This window comes from Alligator sinensis, unplaced genomic scaffold (assembly GCF_000455745.1).
Source record: "Alligator sinensis unplaced genomic scaffold, ASM45574v1 scaffold288_1, whole genome shotgun sequence".
Taxonomy (NCBI): domain Eukaryota; kingdom Metazoa; phylum Chordata; order Crocodylia; family Alligatoridae; genus Alligator; species Alligator sinensis.
In genome coordinates, this window is record NW_005841876.1 from 3,695,218 (window position 1) to 3,719,571 (window position 24,354).

Below are 24,354 nucleotides of genomic sequence, written 5' to 3' on the forward strand. Positions count from 1 at the left end.
TCCCATGGGACTGATGAAAGACCGACGCAAAGTACCTATTTAATAGATTGGCTTTTTCCTGGGCGTCAGTTGTCAGTTGCCCCATCTGGTTCAGTAGGGGTCCAGTGTTGCCCCTGCTTTTCCTCAGCTTATTTTCTTGTGATTTGTTTAAATCAAATTTTGTTGTTTCTGAAACCAAAGTTATGCAGTTTGGTTTGCAAACTTAAATTTAGAAAAGTAACCATAGTTTGTGTGCACTATTTAGTTCTGTTTTATCGTGCCTTTCTTTATGACAGGTTTATTGTAATCTAACCAGTTCAACAACAACAAACTCTCTCTGTTAATTTTCTAATTGATGCTTTGCAAGCAAATTGCCATAGCCATTGAAAAATATTTGCTGTCTGTCAGCTGAACACACACAATACATTTTAGCTGAATAAAAACCCAATTGAAAGGCATAAATCAAGTTTTTAAAAATAGAATGAGGTTAGCAGTAGCTTACTAAATTAATAAATACGGGACAACAAAGCTGACATTATAGCCTGGTTGCATTAGGTAAGATTTGGTTTAATTAAACTAATGTACATTTTGTGGGAATGGCAAAGAAGAACAAATTTGTATTGTCTGTCAACACTAACTTTTTGGTTTGCAAGGGTAGCTACTCATTTTTAAAACAAAAAAGCTCATATTTACCTTCATTCTTTTTAAAAAATGCATATATTTTGGGATTTTTTATGTCCACTTTTTCTGACACACTTTGAGGCTCTGTTAAAGAGAAAAGAGGTTAACAGTCTAAGTGCGTCTCTCAAGTCCCCTCTACACACTACATTTAGGTTGCGATTTTGTTAATCTTTCCATAAATGACAAGGGTGTTATATATGCACCTAAATTAAGGTACCAGAAGGTGGCAAACCACTCATCATGCATTTTATGGCTGGTTTGTATGGTGCCTTTTGAACATGTATTGTCCACACACTGGGGCTGTCCAGGATGTATGCCTGATAATCAGCTGATTGATGCAATCAGCCTTGAATAGTTCCAGGTTTCCCACAGGCAGGGCCAACAATCTTGTCACCACAGACATGGGGCAACCCCAAGTCTCAAACCTGCCTTTGAGTTGCCCCAGAGCTGATGCTGACAATCAGCTGATTCTTGGCACCAGTTTCAGGGACATCTGGGTTCTGGGCCTAAGGTTGCGCTGTTTAGCTGGTCTGTCAATGCAAAACTTCCAGGTACAATTTTGGAGCACAGTTCAAAGCAAACTGAAATCATTACCCTTAATGTTGTTTGGGTGCAGCATACTATGATTTAATATAAAATCAGTTGATGGCGTATAGGTAGTGGGTCATTTGTAAAACGTTTAATGGGGAAAAGCTGAAATGAAAGAAATTCGGGATCATTATACTAAGAGGTAAAACTGGAAACATTGCAGACAGCATTTTGATTTGCCATTCCAGTTTATAATGAATGGATATTACCTGGCATGGATGTTGCTTCAAATTGTTCTTTATTTTTATCTGAGGCTTGTAGACTGGTACTACGGCCTTTTAAAAGTATCTGTGTTTTCTTCTCCTTTTCACTGGACTCCTCCTTCTCTTTAAAAAAGAAAAAAATGGAGAGATTAGGAAATTAAAAATTAAGAGTTGGGTTTAGGGAGCAGTGCAAGATGCACAGAAGAAAGCCCCTTGCACCCCCATGCCCCCACACCCCGAAGCCCCCCAGTGACCCCCAACAGCCACAGAGTGCCCCCGCTGACCCCTAGCACAGCTGGAGGTAAGCGGGGCCTGTGGTGGGAGGGGACTAGTGCAGTTCAGCTGCGGGGAGGCAGCTGAAAGGAGCCAAGGAGGGTCTCACCCCACCTCAGCTCCTACTTGGCCCAGCTCCCCAAGTGACCAGAGCCTTGCGAACAGGCCGTGCAAACAGGTGCACTTCTGGGCCCGGCACATGAGTTTAGCATGGGAGTTTGCACAGGAGGGTGAGCGGGAGGGCCTGAGGCCCTGCCAGTAAGCCCTAGGAAAGGCAGTCCCATCAGTAGCTGACCTACCAGCGGCATGATGCGGATGGGCACACGCAATGCAGATGGGCACCCTGAGGGTCCCCTTGGAGTCTGCAGCCTCCCCCTCTGGCACGTCAGAACCCTCCACCAAGACGGAACCAATAGTTCCAGGTTCCATGCAGATGGAGCCTCTGGCTCTCGGCTGCAGGGGCTGCCTGGCATGTTTCCAGGCTCATGGGACCAGGAGCATGGCCACCTCCCCTTGTGAGGTTTGCTCCACTTTGGAGTCTCTGGGGCACCAGATAGAGGAGTTCCAGGCTGCAGTCCAAAGACTGCATGCCATCAGGGAGGGCGAGCAGGAGATGGACTCCTACTGCCAGACCCTTCACCCCCTGGAGGCAGAGGATAGACCAAGGTCACCTTCCAGGACAAGGGAGGACTTGGGGATCTTCCATACTGTCCAGCCAGGGGGTTGGACCAAGGTGGTCAAGGGTCCCAAGGCCCACTGCACTAAGGTCCCCTCCCCTCTGGGGCTTTGCAACAGGTACGAACCTCTTGCAGCCCTTGCAGCTTCTGCAGGCAAGGGAGGATCATCCATCCCTGCTCTCCCTAAGACAAAACACAGAGTGGTCATCATGGGAGACTCCCTCCTGAGAGGGACTGAGGGAGCAATCAGCCACCCCAAGCCCCTAGCCCAGGAGGTCTGCTACTTCCCTGGGGCCCACATCTGGGACATAGCAGAGAGGATCCCAAAGAATATCTAGCCCTCTGACCACTACCCTACGCTCCTTATCCATATGGGCATGAATGACATGACTTGGAGCAATTCCAGCCAGGTCATGAGAGACTACAGGGCTCTGGGAGTGGGGGTTAGAGGCACAGGTAATCTTTTCCTCGCTCCTCCCAGTTGTGGGTCATAGGCTGAGGAGGGAGAGACAGGTCGAGGTAGTCAACCAGAGACTGTGGCATGGATGTCATCATGAAGGCTTCGGCTTCCACAATCACAGTCTGCTCTTTGGTGAGAGAGGCAGTGGGCTGCTGGGGAGAGATGGCCTCCACCTCACTCCGCTGCGGAGGAGGCTCTTCTCAGCCAGACTGCCTGACCTGCTCAACCAAGCTTTAAGCCCACCGGGGGTTGTTGGGATTACCACCACTGCAAGCCCATTGGGCAACCTTTGTAAATCCAGCAGGCTAAGGCACTTAAAGGAACCCACCCCTACCCCAGCCCTGGAATGATCTGTAGGGAAGGCAGGGGCCCTCAATGGGACACTTATCTGCCTGTACACCAATGCCAGGAACTTGGGAAATAAACAGGAGGAACTGGTCCTCCTGTGAAACAAGAATGACATCATAGGGATAATGGAGACCTGGTGGGACTCCACATTTGACTGGGCCACAGATATAGATGGCTATATCCTGTACAGGCAAGATCGTGCAGATAAAAGGGGTGGGGGTGTAGCTCTCTCTGTCAAGGACAGCTACACATCCCTGCAAATTGACATTGGCACCCTGCATTGACATTGGCACCCAGGAGGGAAGAGTGGAGTCTCTCTGGGTTAAAATACATGGGGAATGTGGCACAGGGGACATCATGGTAGGAGTGTACTACAGACCTCCTAACCAGAAACAAGAGCTGGACCAGGAATTCACCAGGGAACTGGCTGAGGCTGCATGCTCTCAGTGCATGGTTGTCATGGGAGACTTTAAGTACCCGAACATCTCATGGAAGGGCAGTTGGTCAAATCTGATCAGTCACAAAGCTTCCTCAGGTGTGTGGATGAGCTCTACCTGACTCAAGAAGTGTATGGGCTGACAAGAGGTAAAGCGTTACTAGACCTGGTACTGGCCAAAGGGGATGACCTAGGCTTGTGAAGGCCCTAAGGGACCACAACTCAACAGGAAGAGGAGGCCAAGAGGAGTGGTTGCTGAGAGCGATCCTGACGGCACAAGGGATGGCCATCCCATCTCAGAAGAAGGGTAGCAAAAGGGCACAGCAATGCCCTTGGCTCAGCAGGGAACTTGAGGACCTCCTGTGCCTCAAAAGAGAGACTTATAAAGGCTGGAATTACCACCAAGGAGGAGTACTCAGCACTGGTCCATACCTGCAGGGAGTGGATCAGGAAAGCCAAGGCTGCAACCGAGCTCCATCCGGCTTCACATATCAAAGATAACAAAAAGTCCTTTCTCAGATATGTAGGGAGTCAGAAAAAAAGCAAGGGCAACATTGGACCCCTGCTGAGGATAGCTGATAACCGACACCCAGGAAAAAGCCAATCTGCTTAATGGGTACTTCATGTCAGTCTTTCATCAGTCCAATGGGACCGCCCTGCCTAGCAAGTTGTGGGACGGCCAGGGTGAAGGTATATTTATACCCTGCATCGGTGTTGATCTAGTAAAGGATCACCTTGAGAGGCTGGACACCTTCAAGTCAGCTGGTCCTGACAGATTACACCCTAGAGTACTCAAGGAGCTAGCAGGTGTCATAGCCCAACCATTTGCAAAAATATTCAAAAACTCGCACTCAGGTGAAGTACCTGAAGACTGGAAGAGGGTCAATGTGGTACCCATCTTAAAGAAAAAGCAGAAAGTAGATCCCAGGAATTACAGGCCAATCAGCTTGAATCCCCAGTAAAATTCTGGAGAAAATTATCAAGGAAACCCTTCTGGATAAACTGGCTGAGGGCAACATCCTGAGAGAGAGCCAGCATGGGTTTGTTGCGAGTAGGTCTTGCCTGAACAATCTCATCTCCTTCTATGACCAGGTGACATATCACCTGGACAAGGGAGAAGAGACTGACATCATGTATCTGGAATTTAAAAAAGCCTTTGATCTGGTGTCCCATGACCTCCCCATGGAAAAATTGGCCAACTATGGCCTCAGCTACACCACAGTCTGATAGCTGGGAAATTGGCTCCAAGGTCGGACCCAGAGAGTAGTGGTCAATGGTGGCAAATCATTATGGCACTCCGTGACCAGTGGCATTCCCCAAGGCTCTGTCCTTGGACTGGTTCTCTTTAACATCTTTATCAATGATGTGGACATTGGTGTCAGAAGCGCGCTGGCTAAGTTCACCGATGACACTAAACTTTGGGGCATAGCATCCAAAGCTGAGGACAGGCTAGTGATCCAGGCTGACTTGGATAAACTTAGTAAGTGGGCGGATAGAAACCTGATGGCATTCAATACCGATAAATGTAAGGTACTCCACCTTGGGGAAAAAAACCCACAGCATGCTTATAGGCTCAGCAGTGCTACTCTCACTAGCACCACTGCTGAAAGAGACTTGGGGCCATGATTGACCACAAGATGAACATGAGCCACCAATGTGATGTCACAGCTGGTAAAGCAAACAAAACTCTGGTTTGCATCTATAGATGCTTCTCAAGAAGATCTCAGGATGTCATCCTCACACTGTACTCAGCCTTGGTGAGGCCGCAGCTGGAGTACTGCATCCAATTTTGGGCTCCACAATTCAAGAAGGATGTTGAGTAGCTTGAGAGAGTCCAGAGGAGAGCCACACACATGACCAGAGGGCAAGAGAATAGGTCTTATGAAGAGAGGCTGAGAGCCATGGGACTCTTCAGCCTGGAAAAGCACAGGCTCAGGGGGGACCTGGTGGCTGCTTATAAGTACATAAGGGGTATACATCAGGATCTGGGAGAACATCTGTTCACCAGAGTGCCCCAAGGAAAAACAAGGACCAACAGTCATAAACTCTTCCACGACCATTTTAGGCTGGACATAAGAAAATATTTCTTTACTGTCTGAGCCCCAAGGGCCTGGAATAGACTCCCTCCAGAAGTGGTGCAGGTATCTACTCTGAACTCATTCAAGAAATGTTTGGATGCTTATCTTGCTGGGATTCTTTGACCCTAGCTGACTTCCTGCCTCCGGGGCAGAGGGCTGGACTTGATCTTCAAGGTCCTTCCCAGCCCTAACGTCTATGAAATCTATGAAAAATTGAGAGATTAGGATATTACACATTAAGAGATTATGATTATCTCAATGATGCAATATTTCTTAGAGTTTTGAAAGTGAAAAAACATCCTGGATTGTGGAAGGGGAGTTTCCCCTGCTCCAAAAAATGCATAATTTGTGGGGAAGAAATTAAGATACGTAATTGTTCTAAAAATCTAGCTAACTAATACAGACTGGAAAACAAGACATGGTAGGTAACTGTAATGCACATAGGCGAGGACTTTTTGTGATACATTTTATTGGCAAAAAGGCATTGTAGAGTTGTACCTCATAAACTAACTAAATCAGAGAGGGTGTCAAATGCCATTCCTGAGGTGACCTGAGAAATGCATTTGATGTCTAGAAGCTAGCGTAACAACTTTTTCAACTATGCAGTTGGTCCAATAAAAGATAACACAAAAAAATCCTTGCCTCTTGAACATTTCCTGAATCATCATGAATACAGTAATACTCGAACTTTACTATAATCTGCAGAGAATGTGTTGTTAACATTCCATTTTGTGCATTTTGGAAAACCAGAAGTTGAAATGTTTGTATAAAGGTGGTACCATTTTAATTAGCTAGAAAAACCTGCTAGGAGAAAAACTTTGGGGAAAGCAAGTCCTATCATGCAGATGCCATCATACAATGAACATGACATCCAGATAAAAGTAAATTGAGCTAAAAGACCTCTAAAATACATTTCTGGCACCCTTGTAAATGTCATTGAGGAGGACAGAGCTCACAAACATAACATTGGTGTCCAAACAAAACGGAATGTTGAATATAGCTGTATTTTACACATTAGCAATAGAATTGCATTCTATTATCATTGCAACACTTCCCTCCTCCTCCTCCCCCCCCCTCCCCCCACAATACCCATGGTCAGAACAGGTGATAACTGCCTATCATATTTCTATGCCTTGTTACTGCTTTTAATTAAACTATAAATTCATTTAATGTGTTTCACATAATAAGGGCCTAGCCCAACATTCACTGAAGCCTTATTGTCTTTGGATCAATATAAATGGTCAATCAGAAATTTTCCAGACAGACCCTGCTGGTTTCAGTCAGATAGGAAGGGAGGGGCCATCACCAGGGAGGACTATACCTCAATTGCTCGGGGCTGTAGGGGGGCGGTCACGAAGGCCAAGGCAGAGATGGAACTGGGACTAGCTACCCAGATCAAGGACAACAAGAAGTCCTTTTTTAAATACATAGGGGGTAAAAAGAAAGTACCGGGTAACGTGGGGCCTCTGCAAGACACACTGGGAAATCTGGTCATCACACCAGATAGCAAAGCTAACCTATTTAACAATTTCTTTGCCTCCATTTTTCTGAGCAGGGACCGGGACCCCCATAGGCCCCAGAGGAGGCACACCCAGGCCTAGGGTCAGTGAAGACCTAGTCAGGGAACTTCTGGACACATTTAAATCACTGGACACATTTAAATCAGCTGGTCCTGACAATCTGCACCCCAGAGTGTTTAGGGAATTAGCAGAGGTCATTGCAGAACCCCTGGCATGGCTTTATGAGCACTCATGGTGCTCTGGCATGGTGCCAGAGGACTGGAAAAGGGCCAATGTGGTTCCCATTTTCAAAAAAGGGAGGAAGGAGGACCCAGGAAACTATAGGTCAGTTAGTCTTACCTCGGTCCTGGGTAAGCTTTTTGACAGAATTATCCTGGCACATGTCCACAAGGGGCCAGCAGGGGAGATTATGCTTAGGGGCAACCAACATGGGTTCATTAGAGGCAGGTCCTGTCAGACCAACCTGGTGGCCTTCTATGACCAGGTCACAAAATCCTTAGATGCAGGGGTAGCAGTGGACGTAGTCTTTCTGGACTTTAGGAAGGCCTTCGACACTGTCTCTCACCTTATTTTGTAATGGCCATCACTTATCTTTTCCTCGTGTGTAAATTTCTATAGCTAGGACATCCCAGATAGGTTGGAGACATATGTTTGTGGAGGAAAGAATCAATACATGCAAGAGGTTACAAGCTGGTTGGTAGCAGTTATGATCAGTTGTTGCCAGATGCTACTTAGAAATCCCAGGGATATTTCAAAAAAGGAATAGAAGCAAGGTTAATCCTTTTAATATTTTATTTTGGACTTTTATGCATAAATGGGAACATGGGGTCAGATCCTAATTCAATTTTAAGACATCTCCATATAGGCATCATAATAATTCAAATGTAGGCACCTTCCTGAAGGAGACAATCCTACTTGACAACTTATAGTGCCTATGCTTCTCACACAGTGATTGGGAAGCCCTAGGTGCTTCCACAAGGTGATCTATCTAGATTGCCTCCTCTCTCAGCAAAGCAGTGCCTACAGCTAGCCAATAGGATATGAGAGGCACAGGGGTGTGTCTACACTTCTGCTTCAGCTAGGTGCTTAGGTGTTTGGCTCAGGCTGTGAGGGAGAAATCTCTACCATCTTGTAATCCAGAGAGCCTAGAGGTGGGCCACCTATCTGAACCACATTCCTAACTGACAGCAGCACTTACTTCAGTATAAATTGCAACACCCATTCACTTCCTCATTTTCCTAGGACAAGAGTAATGGTTGGGATGACACTCAACTTGTGCCAGTAGTCTAGTAGCAAGAACCCCTACCCCGGTAATGGGAGGCCTGGGCTCTAATCTTTCATCACACTGGGCAGCTGTGCTTGCCACAAAATTCGTGAGCTGAAGATGGACAGTGCCACAACCATTTTTTACTGAGGTGTTCACATGATCTTGGTATTCAACAGCCACTTGACATGTTTTGCTCCCACCTACAGAACTGGGGACAGAGGTAGAGTTTCTGTGGATACCTTTAAGAGTGTTATGTATAAATTGTTACATTTCCCTGGGGATTGCTGAAGGGAACAACAGATCAGTAGGCTAAGAAGGCTTTCTGAATATACAAGCATTATCATTTTATAAGTCTAACTCCTTGTTCTTTTGAGAATAACACAGAGTTCATGTGTCTCTCAACACCAGCTTGGATCTCAGTTAAGTATAGGTAGGCTATCTAAGTATCTCATGCCCACGTGGGTTGCTTCTGAGCATAAGTAGCAGGATCTATTTAGGTGCTTAAAGGTCTCTTCAGACCAAAGTGGAATCTATTGTCTTGTGCAATTTTGAGGTGGCTGAGCGGAGTAAATGTGGAAAGCTCTTGGTGATGTCAGGTTCTAAGCCTGCCTAACAACTGTTTAGGTGCCTAGAGGCCAATTATGATTTGGCCCGTATTGTGTGAGGAAGGAACAATATGATGACTAGTATTAAGTTGGGTCAGAACAGTTTATTAATTTTCCATAAAACATTTAATGGGTTTTGTCTACTTCAACTGGAAACAACAGTTTAACAAAATGCCAGGTGTCAAACTAGCAAATTGGCTGGATTTTCAGTGCTCTCCTCTAGGTATGAGAGTTAAAAATCTTTCTCTGGTCAATTAGAGTAAGCAGTTTTAAGTATCTGGAATAAAACTTGTACAATTTATACATTTGAAGGCTTCAGTTGGGAGTGGCTGCAGAAGAACAAAACTGTTACAGCTTATGCCAAAGAGAAATAGACAGTTTTGTTCTGAAAAACTACTGTGTTGTGAATACTGCTTTTCTTTGCACGTTTAAGAGAGTTTGGGTTGTATTATGCCTCATTAAATCTGTGGTTTGGTCTTTAGTATACATAGACTTTCTCAGATCATAATTGTGGAAATAGTACACTGTCTCTCTATGAGAACAGTTACTGGTAACTGAAACATTATGTGAAAGACCTAGCTTGGTCCCCAAATAAAAATTGCGGTCTCTCCCTTTCTTAGGACCAGAGAGTCTCCTTTTTTATTTCATCCACCATGACTTAGATGTTAAGGAAGGATCCAAACAGATAGATTGTCCTGAGGGACAAAGATGACGTTAATTCCTGTAATTTACGATTAGGGGTCCTCTTCACAGGGCTCCATCATCGCCATACCCTGTCCTTACCACATGAGATGTGCTTGCGTTGATCTTGTTAAGTCTCCTTTGTGGAAAATAAATTCTCTATGCTGCCTTGAACAAAATCTGGTCTCTGGCTGCTGGCCTCTGGTCCCGTTCCAACTCACAGGCCATCATATAAAGTTCCAGTTTCCTCCTTTTCCCTTAGCCTTCAGAGAAGGGTCATCTTAGGCCACTGGCCCAAACTCACAATTCAGATCTGCTTCTCCTCCTTCCTTCCCCAGGTCCCCAGGGTGAAGCCCCACTCTCACCAGACTCAATCTCACCAGTTCAGCGGTGAGTGCTCTTCAGGTAAATCTATGGTACACTTTCAGTCTCTGCGGGTCCTGGCTTGGTTGAACTCCCCTGTGTGCTGCTCCCCTCACCAGAGGAGAGCCAACTGCCTGTTTGGCTCCCTTATAAACTCCCGCGAAGATCAGCTTTGACTGCAGCGGCAGCGTTCCATTCTCTGCCTTGCCGGCTCTCACAGCTGATTGCTTTAATTAACATCTGGGGCTTCCATGCATCTTTTCCCTGCGCAGGTTTGCCGTGTCTTTTCTCTCCGTCCAGGCTCACCACCCCAGTAAGTTTTGTCTCTTTCTTTGTTCTTTCGGGGTCTCATGACAGGGTAGACTCACTGCCCTGTCACACATTAGAGCAGTTTGTTTGTTTTTCAGGACTGGCTAAGACCAGTAGAGAGCTGTCGCGTGTTGTAAATTGCCTGCAAAACACCGCTAGCGTCTTTCATGAAGATGTAAACAAGATTTGCTTTTATCAAGGAGGCGTACTTCTTTAACAGAACTCATCATTACAATAAACATTCACATGAGTGAAAGAAGAGAAAATCTATGTCTGTCTTGATTTTGATATTTCTTTTTTTAAACACTTTTTTCCTGACTATGGACTACAAGTTTTACGTATTTTGGAGAATGGAGGGGAGGACATGGAAAGTGTGCTCTAGATAGATCTGGGGACAAATAGGATATTAGCAGTGAAAGCAAATCCAAAACCAGAGGTCAGATTGTTTCCCCACAGATATCTGCTGTGGGCCCATAGCAGCAGGATGCCAAAAAAGCTACCTCTCTACCACGTAATCATTGTCATGTTTATAGTTCTGTATGACAAAAGTGAATTTACTGACAGAAGTTAAGGAACCACCATGGAGTGTGTTATAGCCGTTGACAATGTGGTAAGGGGGAAGATGGAAGTCTAAAATAATAAACAGTGTGGAGAAAGTGAATAGGAACTCAGTAAGCATGTCTACGCGAGATGCTAACTGCTCAGTAGCTTACTAACACTGCGCAGTAACACGCCAGGCAAAAACCATGCTAATACGCTACTGCGCAGTAGTATTAAGCTATTATGTAGTAAGCATCACTAAAAACCCATGTGGCAGCCCTACTGTGCAATAGCATAAGTTACTGCACCTTGATTTAGTATTTGGTTAACCAAATACTAAACTTAATGTGCAGTTACTATGGCACATTAATGAACGTGTAGGTGTGCCCAGTATTTACTATCTCTTACAGTATTAGAACTAGGCAACATATGAACCAAATATTAAAAACCAAGCTTAAAACTAAGAAAAGGAAATTCTTTTGCACACAACCTGTAATTAACTTGTGGAATTCATTGCCACAAGATGATGTATAAGCTGATATTTTAACCCAGTTGAAAAGAGGATTAAAGAAATTGATGCGGGAGGGGACATTAAACATTACCCATCAGTGGATGTTATTGTTATGGGTGCAAAATCCAAATTAAAACTTCCAAGACCTCCAAATGCTGGAAGGGGCAGGGAACAGATCAGTCTGGATAGGTCCAGCATAAATACTCTTCCCTTTGCCATCCCTGCACCACTGTAGGTGTGCCTACACAAGATGCTATGTTGCCATAGCAATCAGCTACTGTACCATAGCTCATTGCTATGGTGATGTAGCATCACTGGGCATGAACCATGACATCAATGCTACTGTGCAGTAGCAGCTAAAAATAATTATGTGGCCACGGGACTGCGGGACAACTGTGCAACGCAGTTGTCTGCTCGTGTAGATGTGGCCTGTGAGATACAGAATACTAGATGAGATGGTCTGACCAGTATGTCATCTCTTATGATCTTAATTCAGACCTCTAATATCCTGGTACATTATCACTACATTTGAAGAATATTGTAGTAAAGCTATGTTGTCTAGGTTACATTAACCAGGTTCTTTTTGTGTGACTGATATTCCATCTGTAATGATACACAGCTTGTGTGTTAAATGTCTTAAGGTCTATGGATGAAATATACCATATGAGACTTAATGTGATTTTATTATACAAGCACTTACTATTTCTCTAATACCACATAATATTTTGTAATATCTCAGATGCACAACTACAGACTTATGTGTGCCATGCACTTTTTTCCACCGTACACCAAGTAATATCCAGGAGCCTGTATAATACACCTATAGCAAGAAAAGACCGGGTGAGGTTTAAGTTTGGCCTTCCATGATTTCAGTTCATAACTTCTGCACTCTTAGTGTTGTGTTTGAAGTATACTTTTGCATAGGGACCTCAATCCAGCAAAACACTTAAGTACACAAGTAATTCTAACCATATGAGTAATCACACTGTTTTCCAAGGATCACCTACACGTGGTCACTCTAGGGTTAAATTTAAAAAAGGACTTTGGTGCCTAAATCCTTTAATCGCCCTCCCCCAATCACAGCCCACCTGCTCAATGGCCACATAACTGTGAATGCTCTTAACTGTCTAAATAGTTGCCTCAGTTGTAATGCTTGATCTGTAGGTTTCTTCTGCACCTTTGTGGGATTATATCTTTAAAACCTGTCTAAGCCAATCTGGTACTCCTGTAGAAATTAGTCAAATTATTTACCTTTGAATGCACATGCATACACTCTAGCTGCATGCTGTGACAAACTATGGTTTTAGTGTAACATTTTTGTTTTAACTGTGTTCATATTATAATACAGTTGAATGCCTTTGTTTCCATGACTTTATTGTACATGGGGAAAGAAAGGTTCCTGTGAGGTCCCAGAGCTGGCTATATGCAGGACTAGACAAGATAGAACTTGTGCAACAATAGGGAATTGAATATCTTCGTTCATGCTCCAGGTGGGTTTGGTACTCATCCTCTGGAAACACTCAACTTTTTTTTTTTTTTGCTGCTAACATACATATCAATCACCCAATTAAACGCTAATTTTTCTGCAGCAAAAACAAGAGCTGACATCTCTCCTAGCAGCAGTGACCTTCCAGCCGCTGCTGCTGTTACAGCTGCTCTGGCTGTGTTTGCTGCTGAAGTTTCCATCAGTGAACGAAACATCGGGCTGCACGTACACAAGTACAGTTCTGTGCCATTTCCTCCAATTCATTTCCCTCATACACTCAAAGTGACATGAATTTAACTGATGAGGGCCAGTGGATTAAGCAGGGCTGAGAGTGCTCTTGAAATCATAGATAAGTAGGGCTGGAAGGGGCCTTCAGAGGTCATCTAGTCCAACCCCAAAATGTAAATAATCATTGCTCTCCTTATGCAATTAAGTTTCAATAATACATGAAAAAGACTCAGCATTACTCATAAGTAAGAAACTGCTTTTTCTAGGTCACTTTTACATTAGTACACCAGCTTCAAAATGATGAAGAGGTGCCAAGTTACTCTAGAAACCAAAATCTCACCTCAATAAATAACATATCCACAGATTTTGCTGTCACAATAAGTGAGAGCAAAATACTTGGTGATTTGAGGCCTCAACAAGCTCTATCCTTGAGGAGCACTAAGGCCCAAATTCTGTTACTTTTTGTGCATCTAAATGGCACTTACCCATCCATATAATTGGCATTTTAAGCACTTATGCATAGTGTGCGAGGGCCACGTCGCACATTAAATTTAGGGTATGTTTACTGCACATAAAATGTGAGAATCTGTGCATTCAAGCACATGCTAAGTGTGATTGAATCATAGCAAAAATTTGACTTTTTGCAGGAGGAGTATCTCCAGATTATATTAAATAGCATGTAGTTAGCTACTGTCAGACTTTTTTCACAGAGGTAATACAAGCTCAAGACTCCAGTGTGGTGCAGGGATTGGGATTGTCAATCAGCTGCAGCCAGTTTCAAGATTGCCACTGACAGAGACCTGGCTCACAGCATGGATCTAGAGTCAGGTGCAGATCAAGCAGCAGGTGTAATGCCCTTCATTGTCCAGGAAGGGTCAGGTATGCACAATTAACTCCAGCCCTGTCCAGGGTGGGTTGAGATTGTAGTAAACTGGAGTGGGCAATTATTTCAGCTGGATGGCCACTTAACGACTTTTGGTGAGCTGTCAAGGGCCACACACACAAAATCTTTCAGAAGATATCATTTTAACAAATTATAGATAAAAAATCATATACTAAAAATCAACCATCTACCATAAATTTAATTTTATTTTAAAAAATAATATTTGTCCTGGTTTATGTTTTTTGAGTAATGGATATAGAGGTGATTGCATAATAGTTGAAAATAAAGTCTTACTCTTGTATGTTGTGTGTGAGGGTGTATGGGGGGGCGGTGAGGAATGGTGGGTATACACTTACTAATCTACTGCGCAGTAAAGCATCACTGTCTAAATGTGTGCACCATTTACTGTGCATTAAATTAGTCTACTTCACAGTTAGCTACTACCTGTAAATTCACATAATAAACTAACTGCACAGTAGACACTGCACAGTACTGTATATGTAGATGCTGACTGGGAGCAAACTGGGAGCAAATTTGCTCCCAGTCAGCCCTAACACCAGAGGGTCACAAGGGACAGGGAACTTTCCTGGTCCTGGCACTGCTCAGCTCCTGGCTGGAGCCAGGAGCTGAGTAGCATGAGGACAGGTAGCTCTCTGCACCCCTGTGTCCCAGTGCTGCTCAGATCCAAGCTCCTGTGGGGAGCTGAGCAGCTCTGAGACATGGGGAGAGCTCTGCTTCCCTGTACAGCTGGGGGCTGGCCAGGAGCTGTCCCACTTCTGGGGCAGCTTCCAGCCAGCCCCCAGCTGGGTGGGGAGTTCCCTGAGCTGCCGAAAAGGAGGTGGTTGCGGACTGGCAGGGGACTGTCCCACTTCTGGGGCAGCTCTCAGCTAGCTCTGGGCTGGGTGAGGATTTCCCCGCACATCCCAGGGCTGGTCAGAATCTGTCCCAGAAGTGGAACAGCTCTCAGCCAACCCCGAGCTGCTTAGGGAAATCCCCAACCAGCCAGGGGCTGGCTGTGAGCTGCCTTAGAAGTGGGACAGCTCCCAGCCAACCCCCAACTATGTGAGGAATCCCCACTGGGCATGGGGTTTGTCTCCATGTGCATGAGGCTGGGAGAGCTCTGCAGCAGCAGCTGTCTCCCAGCACCCTGCACATCAGGACCCCTCCCAATATGTTTGGGGCAAGGAGACAGCTACTGCTCCAGCCAACAGAGCTCTGCTGGCCAGGTTCAGGTGCCTGCCAGCCCTGGAGCTCCCCCTGCCTGCTGCAGGGGGTCAGAGAAGGGTAGGAGCAGATTTGCTCCCAACAGGGAGCATGTGTACACCTTCTCCCAGGGAATGTTTACTAGGCAGTAAGCCTTTAAAGCATTAATAGCACATGTAGACCCACCCAGGAATGCTTACTGCAGTCTCAGATAACGAGCATGCTAAGTGTTCCATACAGAGGTGACCAATAAGTGCAAACAGCTCCTGCACTTGCTGGATAGGCTATACTGGCCAGACAGCTCTGTGACTATGGAAGCCCTTTCTTGTAGGCATGCATAGGTCACAAAATTCTGACTGGCAAAAGCCCATAGGTAGTTAGGGCTCTGACTCAAGAAACAAGAGCCCTGTGTAAGTAAAGTATAAATATTTATATTTACCCGTGTGCTGTCTATATGTCTCTAAAATCTGATGCATCAGGTCCAATGGATATGGGGCAGATTTTGGAACATCTACAATCAAAGATAGGAGGATGGGCAATTACTACCTGTTTTAAAAAACAAAATAAAACTACTAAAAGTTCTGTTAAGTTACAGCCAGAAGCAAAATTATTAGAAACACTTTGAACCAGTTGCCAAAATTATTCCTTTTGTTTTATGAATAATCAAGACCCATTTTATATTATTTACTGAAATCTTTTGTTGAGTACTCCCTTGATATGGAGTCATAGCTCAAGCATAAGATGCTAAAATCAGCATGTACACAGTAATTAGTAAATAGAATAAGTATAATAAATTTAAGCTACTTACAAAGTGAATTAGTCATTGAGTTAATATTATCTTCAGGTAGAACTGGAACAGGTACATCTGAAAATGAAGCAATTTACAGTGAGGATCTGTCATGCACATTTAATTTTTTAACAAAATGTCTAACATTTAACAAGTTACACTAAAAACACAGACCTTTCTCTGTTGCATTTACCATGGTATTAGGCCAACCAACAAGGGTCACATCCAAAGGTTTTCTATTAGGCACTCATCACAGGCTCTTTGCTGTGGCCTGCTTTCCTGCCTGCATTACCCATTTAATTTGGTCACCATGAGACATAAGACATTATAAGTAGGAATCTATTCACTTTGTGATTTTGCAGTTTTCATGGAAACCATGAAAATGGCCCCAGGTACCACAAGTGGTCCACAATTTTTACTTCCCATCCAGAGACAGTTTTATTTTAACATTATACTGTGTAATCACTGACATCTGAAGAGCATCAGTGGGAAACTTGTTGCCTTTTATATATCAGTAGGATTTCAGCCCCTACAGAGAGATGCTAAACTAAACATAACTTCCTGTCAATTGTCACTTAACACTAGCACTATATTTCACATTTTTATCTGACACTCCTGCAAAGGGATACAGCTTATGCTAGATTACAGCCAGGGCCCATTTCTGAGGCACTGTAGTGCTTGCCGCTGTACACAAGAAGAAAAAACTACCTCAATAAGCTCACTGTCTGAAACCCAAAGGGTCATCCTCTTTAATGTGAACCCCTGGAGGAAAGAGAGGAGAGGTCTCCAAACTGTGCCCACTTGAGCGGGCTGCGGCAGCAATTTCTGAGGATGCCAACTGTACCTCCTAGTTGCGAGAAGATGAAGCTGCTTCATTAACTACAGCACTTAGGGCTTCTATGCACATGCAGGGAGGCTGTTTAACTGAGTCTGAGGCTGATTAATCAAGTCTGCAGGAGCATGGTAATTACTGTGCTCCAGCAGACTCTAGCATCATGTGTATTAGCATCCCCACACTGAAAAATGATGGCGGGGGCACTTTAACTAAAGTTTGTTCAACAAGCTTTAGTTCAAAGTGCCCTGCCACCATTTTTCATCATGGGGATGCTGATACACATGACGCTCTGGGCATTTTTGATTAGCATGGCTCTCAGAGCTGTGCTAATTAAAGTTCTCCCCTCTTGCCTCCCAGAGTACGTCTATAAACACCCTTAGTGAACCACACATTATCCCCAATGGGATGGAGAGGGGCTCTTGGATCTCTCCATCTGCAGAGGGATCACTGTGTGCCCAAACAGCTGGACGCTGGGGGGATGCACACTGCCACCCAGGCAAATTGTGTTGCAGGCTTCATGCCATTCATGCCAGGCATCTTCTCTGCCCTACCCCAGTGCCTTACCTGCCTCCAGATCCCCAAGGATATCAGCATGAGTATCACAAGCACACAGGCAGACGAGCAGAAGGAGGAGGGAAATAGTGGCTTGTATCATGCTCACTCTCTGCTACCACAATTCTGCCACGGGCATCCTTGAAGTTGCTTCTCTACAGGGCAGTGTCCTGGATACTATGGAACAGAACACAACCCTCTGTGACCTCATTGTCCTCTGCTCCCATGCTCCCCCTCCTGACAGCCATGGCAGGCCATGTGTCACTTCTACCACAGACGCTGCCTCAAAAGTGGATGACTCAGAAGCCAGCGTGCAATGCCCCACACCCATGTACAAGGGAGCAGGCCTTGGCAGGAGTATTCAATCTGCTGGGTCCATCTGCACTCTGGGCAGCAGCCACTGAAGGGCCAGTGTAAAGGGTGTGGGGAGGAGGAGTGGATCTGCCTCAGCCCCTATCCAAGCAGATCAGAGAGAGATCAAATGTATGTTTTGGAAAAAGGAGGGGTGAATCTCTTCAAGGGGATACATGCTGGGTTGGGTCATTAGTGTTTGCAAGAAAGATCCAGCATTGGCAGTAGAAACCCTCCTCTCCTGCCCCCCGCCTCCTTGTAATTGTTGGGGAAGGAAGTTTTGAATGCTATTGAACCCATGCCTTTGTCCAGTCCTTATATAGCAAGGTAGATCAAACCAGGCTGCCAGTGATAACAGCACAAAGAAGGAAGACTTATGCATAGGAAACTAATTTTGTTCAAACAAAAACAGACCCTTAAAATATAGCAGTATGCAAATATTTTTTTCCTTTTCTTTAATTTAGCCTGACACAAAGGTAACCACTTCTTGGTACATTATTAAGTCTGCAGCTTCAAGCACTTTGGAATAAGAAAGTATACCTGATGGATATACCATATAGATTTGTACTCAGAGGCATCAGTAATGTATTGCATCCATACTAAAGCACTGTTTTCCATTCCTCATTACAATTTGAAGTGATGAATGTTTGCTTGCCCTCTGTCTTTAGTCTTTGATGCAGATGCATGTCATTTGGTCCTTGCTGACTTTTGCTACTTATTTGTAGCAAGACTAGCGTGGACCTACTGCTCACAAACGGGGAAGAATTGGTGGGGAATGTAGTAGTAGCGGATGGCAACTTGGGCAGCAGTGACCATGAGATGAATGAGTTCAGGATCCTGAGGAAAGGAAGAATGGAGAGCAGCAGAGTAAGGACCCTGGACTTCAGAAAAGCAGACTTCAACTTGCTCATGAAACTAATGGGCAGGATCCCCTAGCAGGCCAGTCTGAGGGAGAAAGGAGTCCAGGAGAGCTGGTTGTATTTTAAAGAAACCTTACTGAGGGCACAGGAACAAACCATCCCGATATGTAGGAAGACTAGCAAATATGGCAGAAGACCAGTTTGGCTTAGCAGGGAACTCTTCAGTGAGCTAAAACACACAAAGGAGTCTTACAAGAAGTGGAAACTTGGAGAAACAATGAGGGAAGAGTATAAGAGTATTGCTCGGATATGCAGAGGTTAAATCAGGGAGGCCAAAGCACAATTGGAGCTACAGATAGCCAGGGACATGACGGGTAACAAAAAGGGCTTCTACAAATATGTCAACCACAAGAGGAAGGTCAGGGACTGTGACTGTGGGTCACTTACTGAATGGGGGACGCAATCTAGTGACAGATGATGCAGAAAAGGCTGAAGTACTCAAAGCCATTTTCATCTCTGTCTTCACAGGCAAGGTCAGCTCCCAGACTACTTCACCAGGCAGCATAGTTTGGGAAGGAGGTGAACAGCTAGCAGTTGTGAAAGGACATGTTAGGGACTATTTAGAAAAGCTGGACATGTAAAAGTCCATGGGACTGGATGCAACACTCCCAAGAGTGCTGAGGGAGTTGGCCAATGTGATTATTAGATATTAGGAAAAACTTTCTCACTAGAAGAATAGTAAAGCACTGGAACAGGCTACTCAGAGTGGTGAGGAATCTACATCCTTGGAGGTTTTTAAGATTCAGCTAGACAAAGCCTTGGCTTGGAAGATCTAGTTGGCGGTGGTCCTGCTTTGAGCAGGGGGTTGGACTGGATGACTTCCTGAGATCTCTTCTAACCTTAATTTTCTATGATTCTATGTTTGCTAGTGTTGGGAGTTGTGCTAGGTGCATGATCTAAGTAATCAGGTGTGGGGGTTAGTGGATCCAGGAGGGAGCTGGTGAGTCCACATGGAAGCCAGTGGGCTAGCAGGTCTGCAAGGGTGTTAGTGGGTTCACGTATTGGGGTGGGGGGTGTCTCTCCAGAGTTGTGGTGGTACACATATTCAGTATAGATTGGGCACAGTATAGATTGTAGCTCTATCTATATAGTTCATCTCCTAGGTGAACTAAAGTTAGATTGGGCCAGTCATTTTTTGCTTAATCTAACCTTTCCAAACACTGTGCAGATGGGCACTTAGATAAACCTGGCCCTAGTTAGGTTGCTCTAAGTGTAAGATCCACATTTGGGTGAAGTAAGTTAGATCGAGTGGCCATTATTTGCCCAATCTAACCTGCCAAATTTGGTAGTTTGGCACTTATCGATCTAACCCTAGTTAGATCCATCTAAGTGTCACACCTGTGCATACTCAAAATAAATGAACACCACTTTGACATCAACTGCAGAAAGACATGCAAGCCTGTAGCAGAACACTTTAACGTCCCTGAACACTCCACCCCTTACCTGAAGATGACTGTTCTCAGAGAGCAAAATTTTTAAAATTGATTTGAGCAGGACAATGTGGAACAAGAAACCTTTCACAGATTGGATTGTGTTAAGCATGGTTTAAACAGGCACTATGGAATCTTATCCCATTATCTAGATTAGCTTTTATGAAGAGTCTCCTGGGCTGCAAATATCCATCTGCGATTGGGGTTTCACTGTGGAGCAGTTAGATGCCTCAGCCCCATTGAACAGGATTTTTAAAACATATTTTTCTCTCCAGCACTTCCTTTTGGATGGCTTGGGCAGATCCCTGCCCATGATGCTGGTGGCTTTGAATCCCATTCAGAGGAGCTGAACTCTCCGTGTTGATTGTTTAGGGAGCTTAGGCACCTAATTCAGGGCTACATATATCACTTACGGAGGTGGGTGTAGAGTGTTGTCACACTAAGTCCCTCTGTAGTTCCTTAATAGGGCCACCTGAAGTCAAATTGCTCTTAATGGGTGGTCTGCATATGCCCCTGACTGCGCAGTTGGTACTGTGCAGTTATTTAGTACTTGCTTTAGTATCTGCTGGTACTGCACAGTCCTGGTGGAGCACAAATTGTTTTGACCCTACTGCGCAGTAGCAACCAGCTACTGCACAGTAGCTCATTGCTAATGCACAGTAGTGGCGGTGTCATGGTTAGTGCCTGCTGACACTATGTCACCATAGCTCACCACTGTGGCAACATAGCATCTCGTGTAGATATTACCCAATGATATTTAACAGAACTGTTGCTTGACTTGGCAGTCTGTAGTCCAGACTGTGCTATTTGTACTTTTAATAGCTCTCAGAATTTGCTCAGGTAAGGAAATATATGATCAGAATAAATTAAAACTGTTCACTTAAACTTACATTGACCTACCTAAGTCATGGTGAGACAATGGGCTTTTTGCAGGCCGCTTGTGGTACACAGAGCCAATTTCACAGGCATTTCACAGCAGCCCTGCCCCTCACTGGTGATTGGCAGAGGGTGCCTTCAATCACCACACTACTGCTTTTTTTTTTTTTTTTTTTTGATTTCACAGGAAATTCCAGCCAGTGCCATATCTCCTGGTGATCACAGTGGTTGTAGACAATGCCGTTTTTCACAGTTTCTGCAAAATCTGCAAAAGTGCAATTTAGGTAGGTCCCTAATTATAATGTTAGGAAGAGAGAGTGATAATTCACTGCACTATCAGAATCTACCACCCTGTACAAAAGTCTTGTGACCCAAGAACTCCTATCAACCTAGAAGGCTTGATGGTCACTTGGTCTCGAGGTGGGAAATACAGCCCACTGTGATTGTTAAATATTTTTTCCCTTTGGGTGGAAGAACAGGTACACACCCCTGTTCCTTTTCAGTAATCACAGCATCATAGCAAATTAGGATTGGAAGAGACTTCAGGAAGTCATCTAGCCCAACCCCCTGCTCAAAGCAGGACCATCCCCAACTAAATCATCCCAGCCAAGGCCTTGTCTAGCCAGGTCTTAAAAACCTCCAAGGATGGAGAGTCCACAACCTCTCTGGGTAACTTGTTCCAGTGTTTTACTACTCTTCTAGGGAGACCGTTTTTCCTAATAATTAACCTAAACTTCCCTTGCTGTAACTTGAGACCATTGCTCCTTGTTCTGTCATCTGCCACCATAGATTCATAGATGGATCTTGCAGATCATCGGGTCCAGCCCCCCTGCTCTAGGCAGGAAGACAACTGGGGTTAGGTGACTGGGTTAGGTGACAACTGGGGTCTAGTCTCCTCTTTAAAACCTCCAGGGTAGGTGACTGCACCCCCTCCGGAGGGAGTTTATTCCACAGTCTGGATACCCTGACCATGACAGTTTTTCCTGGTATTAAGCCTGAAGCGGCCTTCCAGGAGTTTATATCTATTGGTCCTGGTCTTCCCAGGGGGTGCCCTGGTGAACAGTTGTTCACCAAGGTCCCGATGCCCTCCTCTGATAGAGTGATAAGCCGCTATCAAGTCCCCTCTCAACCTTCTCTTCTTTAGGCTAAAGAGGCGCCCAGGTCCCTCCACCTATCCTTGTATGGCTACCCTGAGAACAGTCTAGCTACATCCTCTTTGGAACCACCCTTCTGCTAGTTGAAGGCTGCTCTTAAATCCCACCTCAGTCTTCTTTTCTCCAGACTAAATATGTCCAGTTCCCTCAGCCTCTCCTCAGAAGTCATGTGCCCCAGCCCCCAAACCATTTTTGTTGTCCTCCGCTGGACTCTACTATATGTCTACATCCTTTCTGTAGTTCTGGGCCCAAAACTGGACACAGTACTCCAAATGTGGCCTCACCGGTGCTGAATAGAGGGAAAAAAATACTTCCCTTGATCTGCTGGCAACGCTTCTACTAATGCAGCCCTACTATGCTGTTAGCCTTTTTCACAACAAAAGTACACTGTTGGCTCATATTCAGCTTATTGTCCACTGTAACTGCCAGGTCTTTTTCTGCAGTGCTGCTGCTTAGCCAGTTGATCCCCAGCCTGTAGCAGTACATGGGAGTATTCTGCCCTAAGTGCAGGACTTTGCACTTGTCCTTATTGGACCTCATGAGATTTCTTTTGGTCCAATCCTCCCTTTTGTTGAGGTCTCTTTGAATCCTAGCCCTACCCTCCAATGTATCTACTATTCTCCCCTGTTTGGTGTCATCTGCAAACTTGCTGAGGGTACACTCCATCCTATTTTCCAGGTCATTGATGAAGATGTTGAACAAAACCCTACCCAGGACCAATCCTTGGGGCATTCCACTTGAGACCAGCTGGCAACTAGACATTGATCCATTAACTACTATCTTGCAAGCCTGATGATACAGTCAGTTTTCTATCCACCTTACAGTCCCTTCATCTAGCCCAGACTTCCTTAGCTGGCTTGTGAGAACGTTGTGGGAGACTGTATCAAAACCCTTGCTAAAGTCAAGGTATATTATGTTGCAATGTGATATATGGTGGTAATATGGTCTTGTTAAGGCTTTGGAATACAGAGGGAACTAGGAATATATTGTGCAAATATGAGAATAAATAGTAGCTGGACAAGTAAGCTCTTTACAGAAACCAAGTCCTACTCTTCATCAGCCAGCAGGTGGTGGTATTAAATCATTAGGTCTGAGAGAGTATAAAGGAAAGCAGTTTTGAAATAGTCAGATGACTTGGATTGAATACAGGGAGCATGGGCAAGAGAGAACATCTTACTCTGACCAACAAATGCAGTATACATAGTGTATCCACTAAGGTATGAAGATTATAGCAAACCGGGAATCTCCTACTTAAGAAAGACATGGAACTATATCTACCCAAAATAAATTATTAAATTTTGTTGAATGCTCCAACAGTAAGATATGGCAGAGAGTGATTTTTAAAGGTACCTCATTACTATGTGGTACACTTCTTTTTCAAAGTTTATTTTCTATCATCATCCTAAGAGAAATAGGTGTTTTGATCAATTTGTGATTGCATTCTATGAAACAACATAACTTTGTGAAACTATGGCAAGTGTCCAAACCCAGCATTTCTCTAACCCTCTATAAGCCTCAGTTCTAGCAAGACTCGGTGCTGGTTCAGCTATCACAAAATTGATGTGACTCATATCTTTGAAGGAGATTCAATGATGTGTGAGGGGTTGAGGAAGAAGGACAGAAGTGAGGAATTGTAGAAAGAAGAGTTTGAAGAAGAAAGAAAAACATTAAAGGACTATACACTTGTAAACATACTGAGGCATAAGATTATGTGCTGTATACTCTTTAACATTTCAATGACTTATATTATCCTACAAACTGTTTACTTAAAAGAACAGACAAGTTGCTTCTGAGACTATAACGCATCTCATGCCTGTTGTTCCTACAAGGCTCTACTACCACAGAAGGTAGGGCTGTGCAAAGCTTTGGGCGGTGATTTGATTTGGAGGAGATTCAGCCCAATTCAGTGGCCAAATCTCTGAATCTGAATCGAATCAGGGGACCAATTAAAAGGTCCAAATCGATTCAAAGGTCCCCGAAACTTCGGAAAAGATTCGGAGAGCCTTGATGATTTGGGCAGTCCCCAGTGGCTGCAGCAGGGAGCTGCAGCTGACTCCAAGCTGGTAAGTACTAAGGGCATGGGAGGGGACTATGGGGAGACCCCTGCCAGCCCCCCAACCCCTCCCTGCT

General features: G+C 44.7%; 2 protein-coding genes across 2 annotated transcripts in view; one reads left to right on the forward strand and one right to left on the reverse strand.

Annotated features, from left to right (window-relative positions):
* The window catches only part of ATP11A (ATPase phospholipid transporting 11A), a 267,750-nt gene extending 257,059 nt beyond the window's left edge, over positions 1-10,691 (forward strand). The window contains exons 30-31 of the mRNA XM_025196100.1: positions 10,135-10,201; positions 10,567-10,691. Of these exons, the coding sequence (XP_025051885.1) occupies positions 10,135-10,201; positions 10,567-10,685 (186 nt within the window). The 3' untranslated portion in view covers positions 10,686-10,691. The remainder of the gene's footprint in view (positions 1-10,134; positions 10,202-10,566) is intronic.
* Positions 1-17,596, reverse strand: part of LOC112549165 — a 28,072-nt gene extending 10,476 nt beyond the window's left edge. The window contains exons 1-5 of the mRNA XM_025196106.1: positions 17,506-17,596; positions 16,128-16,184; positions 15,759-15,830; positions 1,458-1,574; positions 673-744 (exon numbers count right to left, since the gene is read on the reverse strand). Of these exons, the coding sequence (XP_025051891.1) occupies positions 673-744; positions 1,458-1,574; positions 15,759-15,830; positions 16,128-16,184; positions 17,506-17,596 (409 nt within the window). The remainder of the gene's footprint in view (positions 1-672; positions 745-1,457; positions 1,575-15,758; positions 15,831-16,127; positions 16,185-17,505) is intronic.
* Between the last annotated feature and the right edge of the window lie 6,758 nt (positions 17,597-24,354).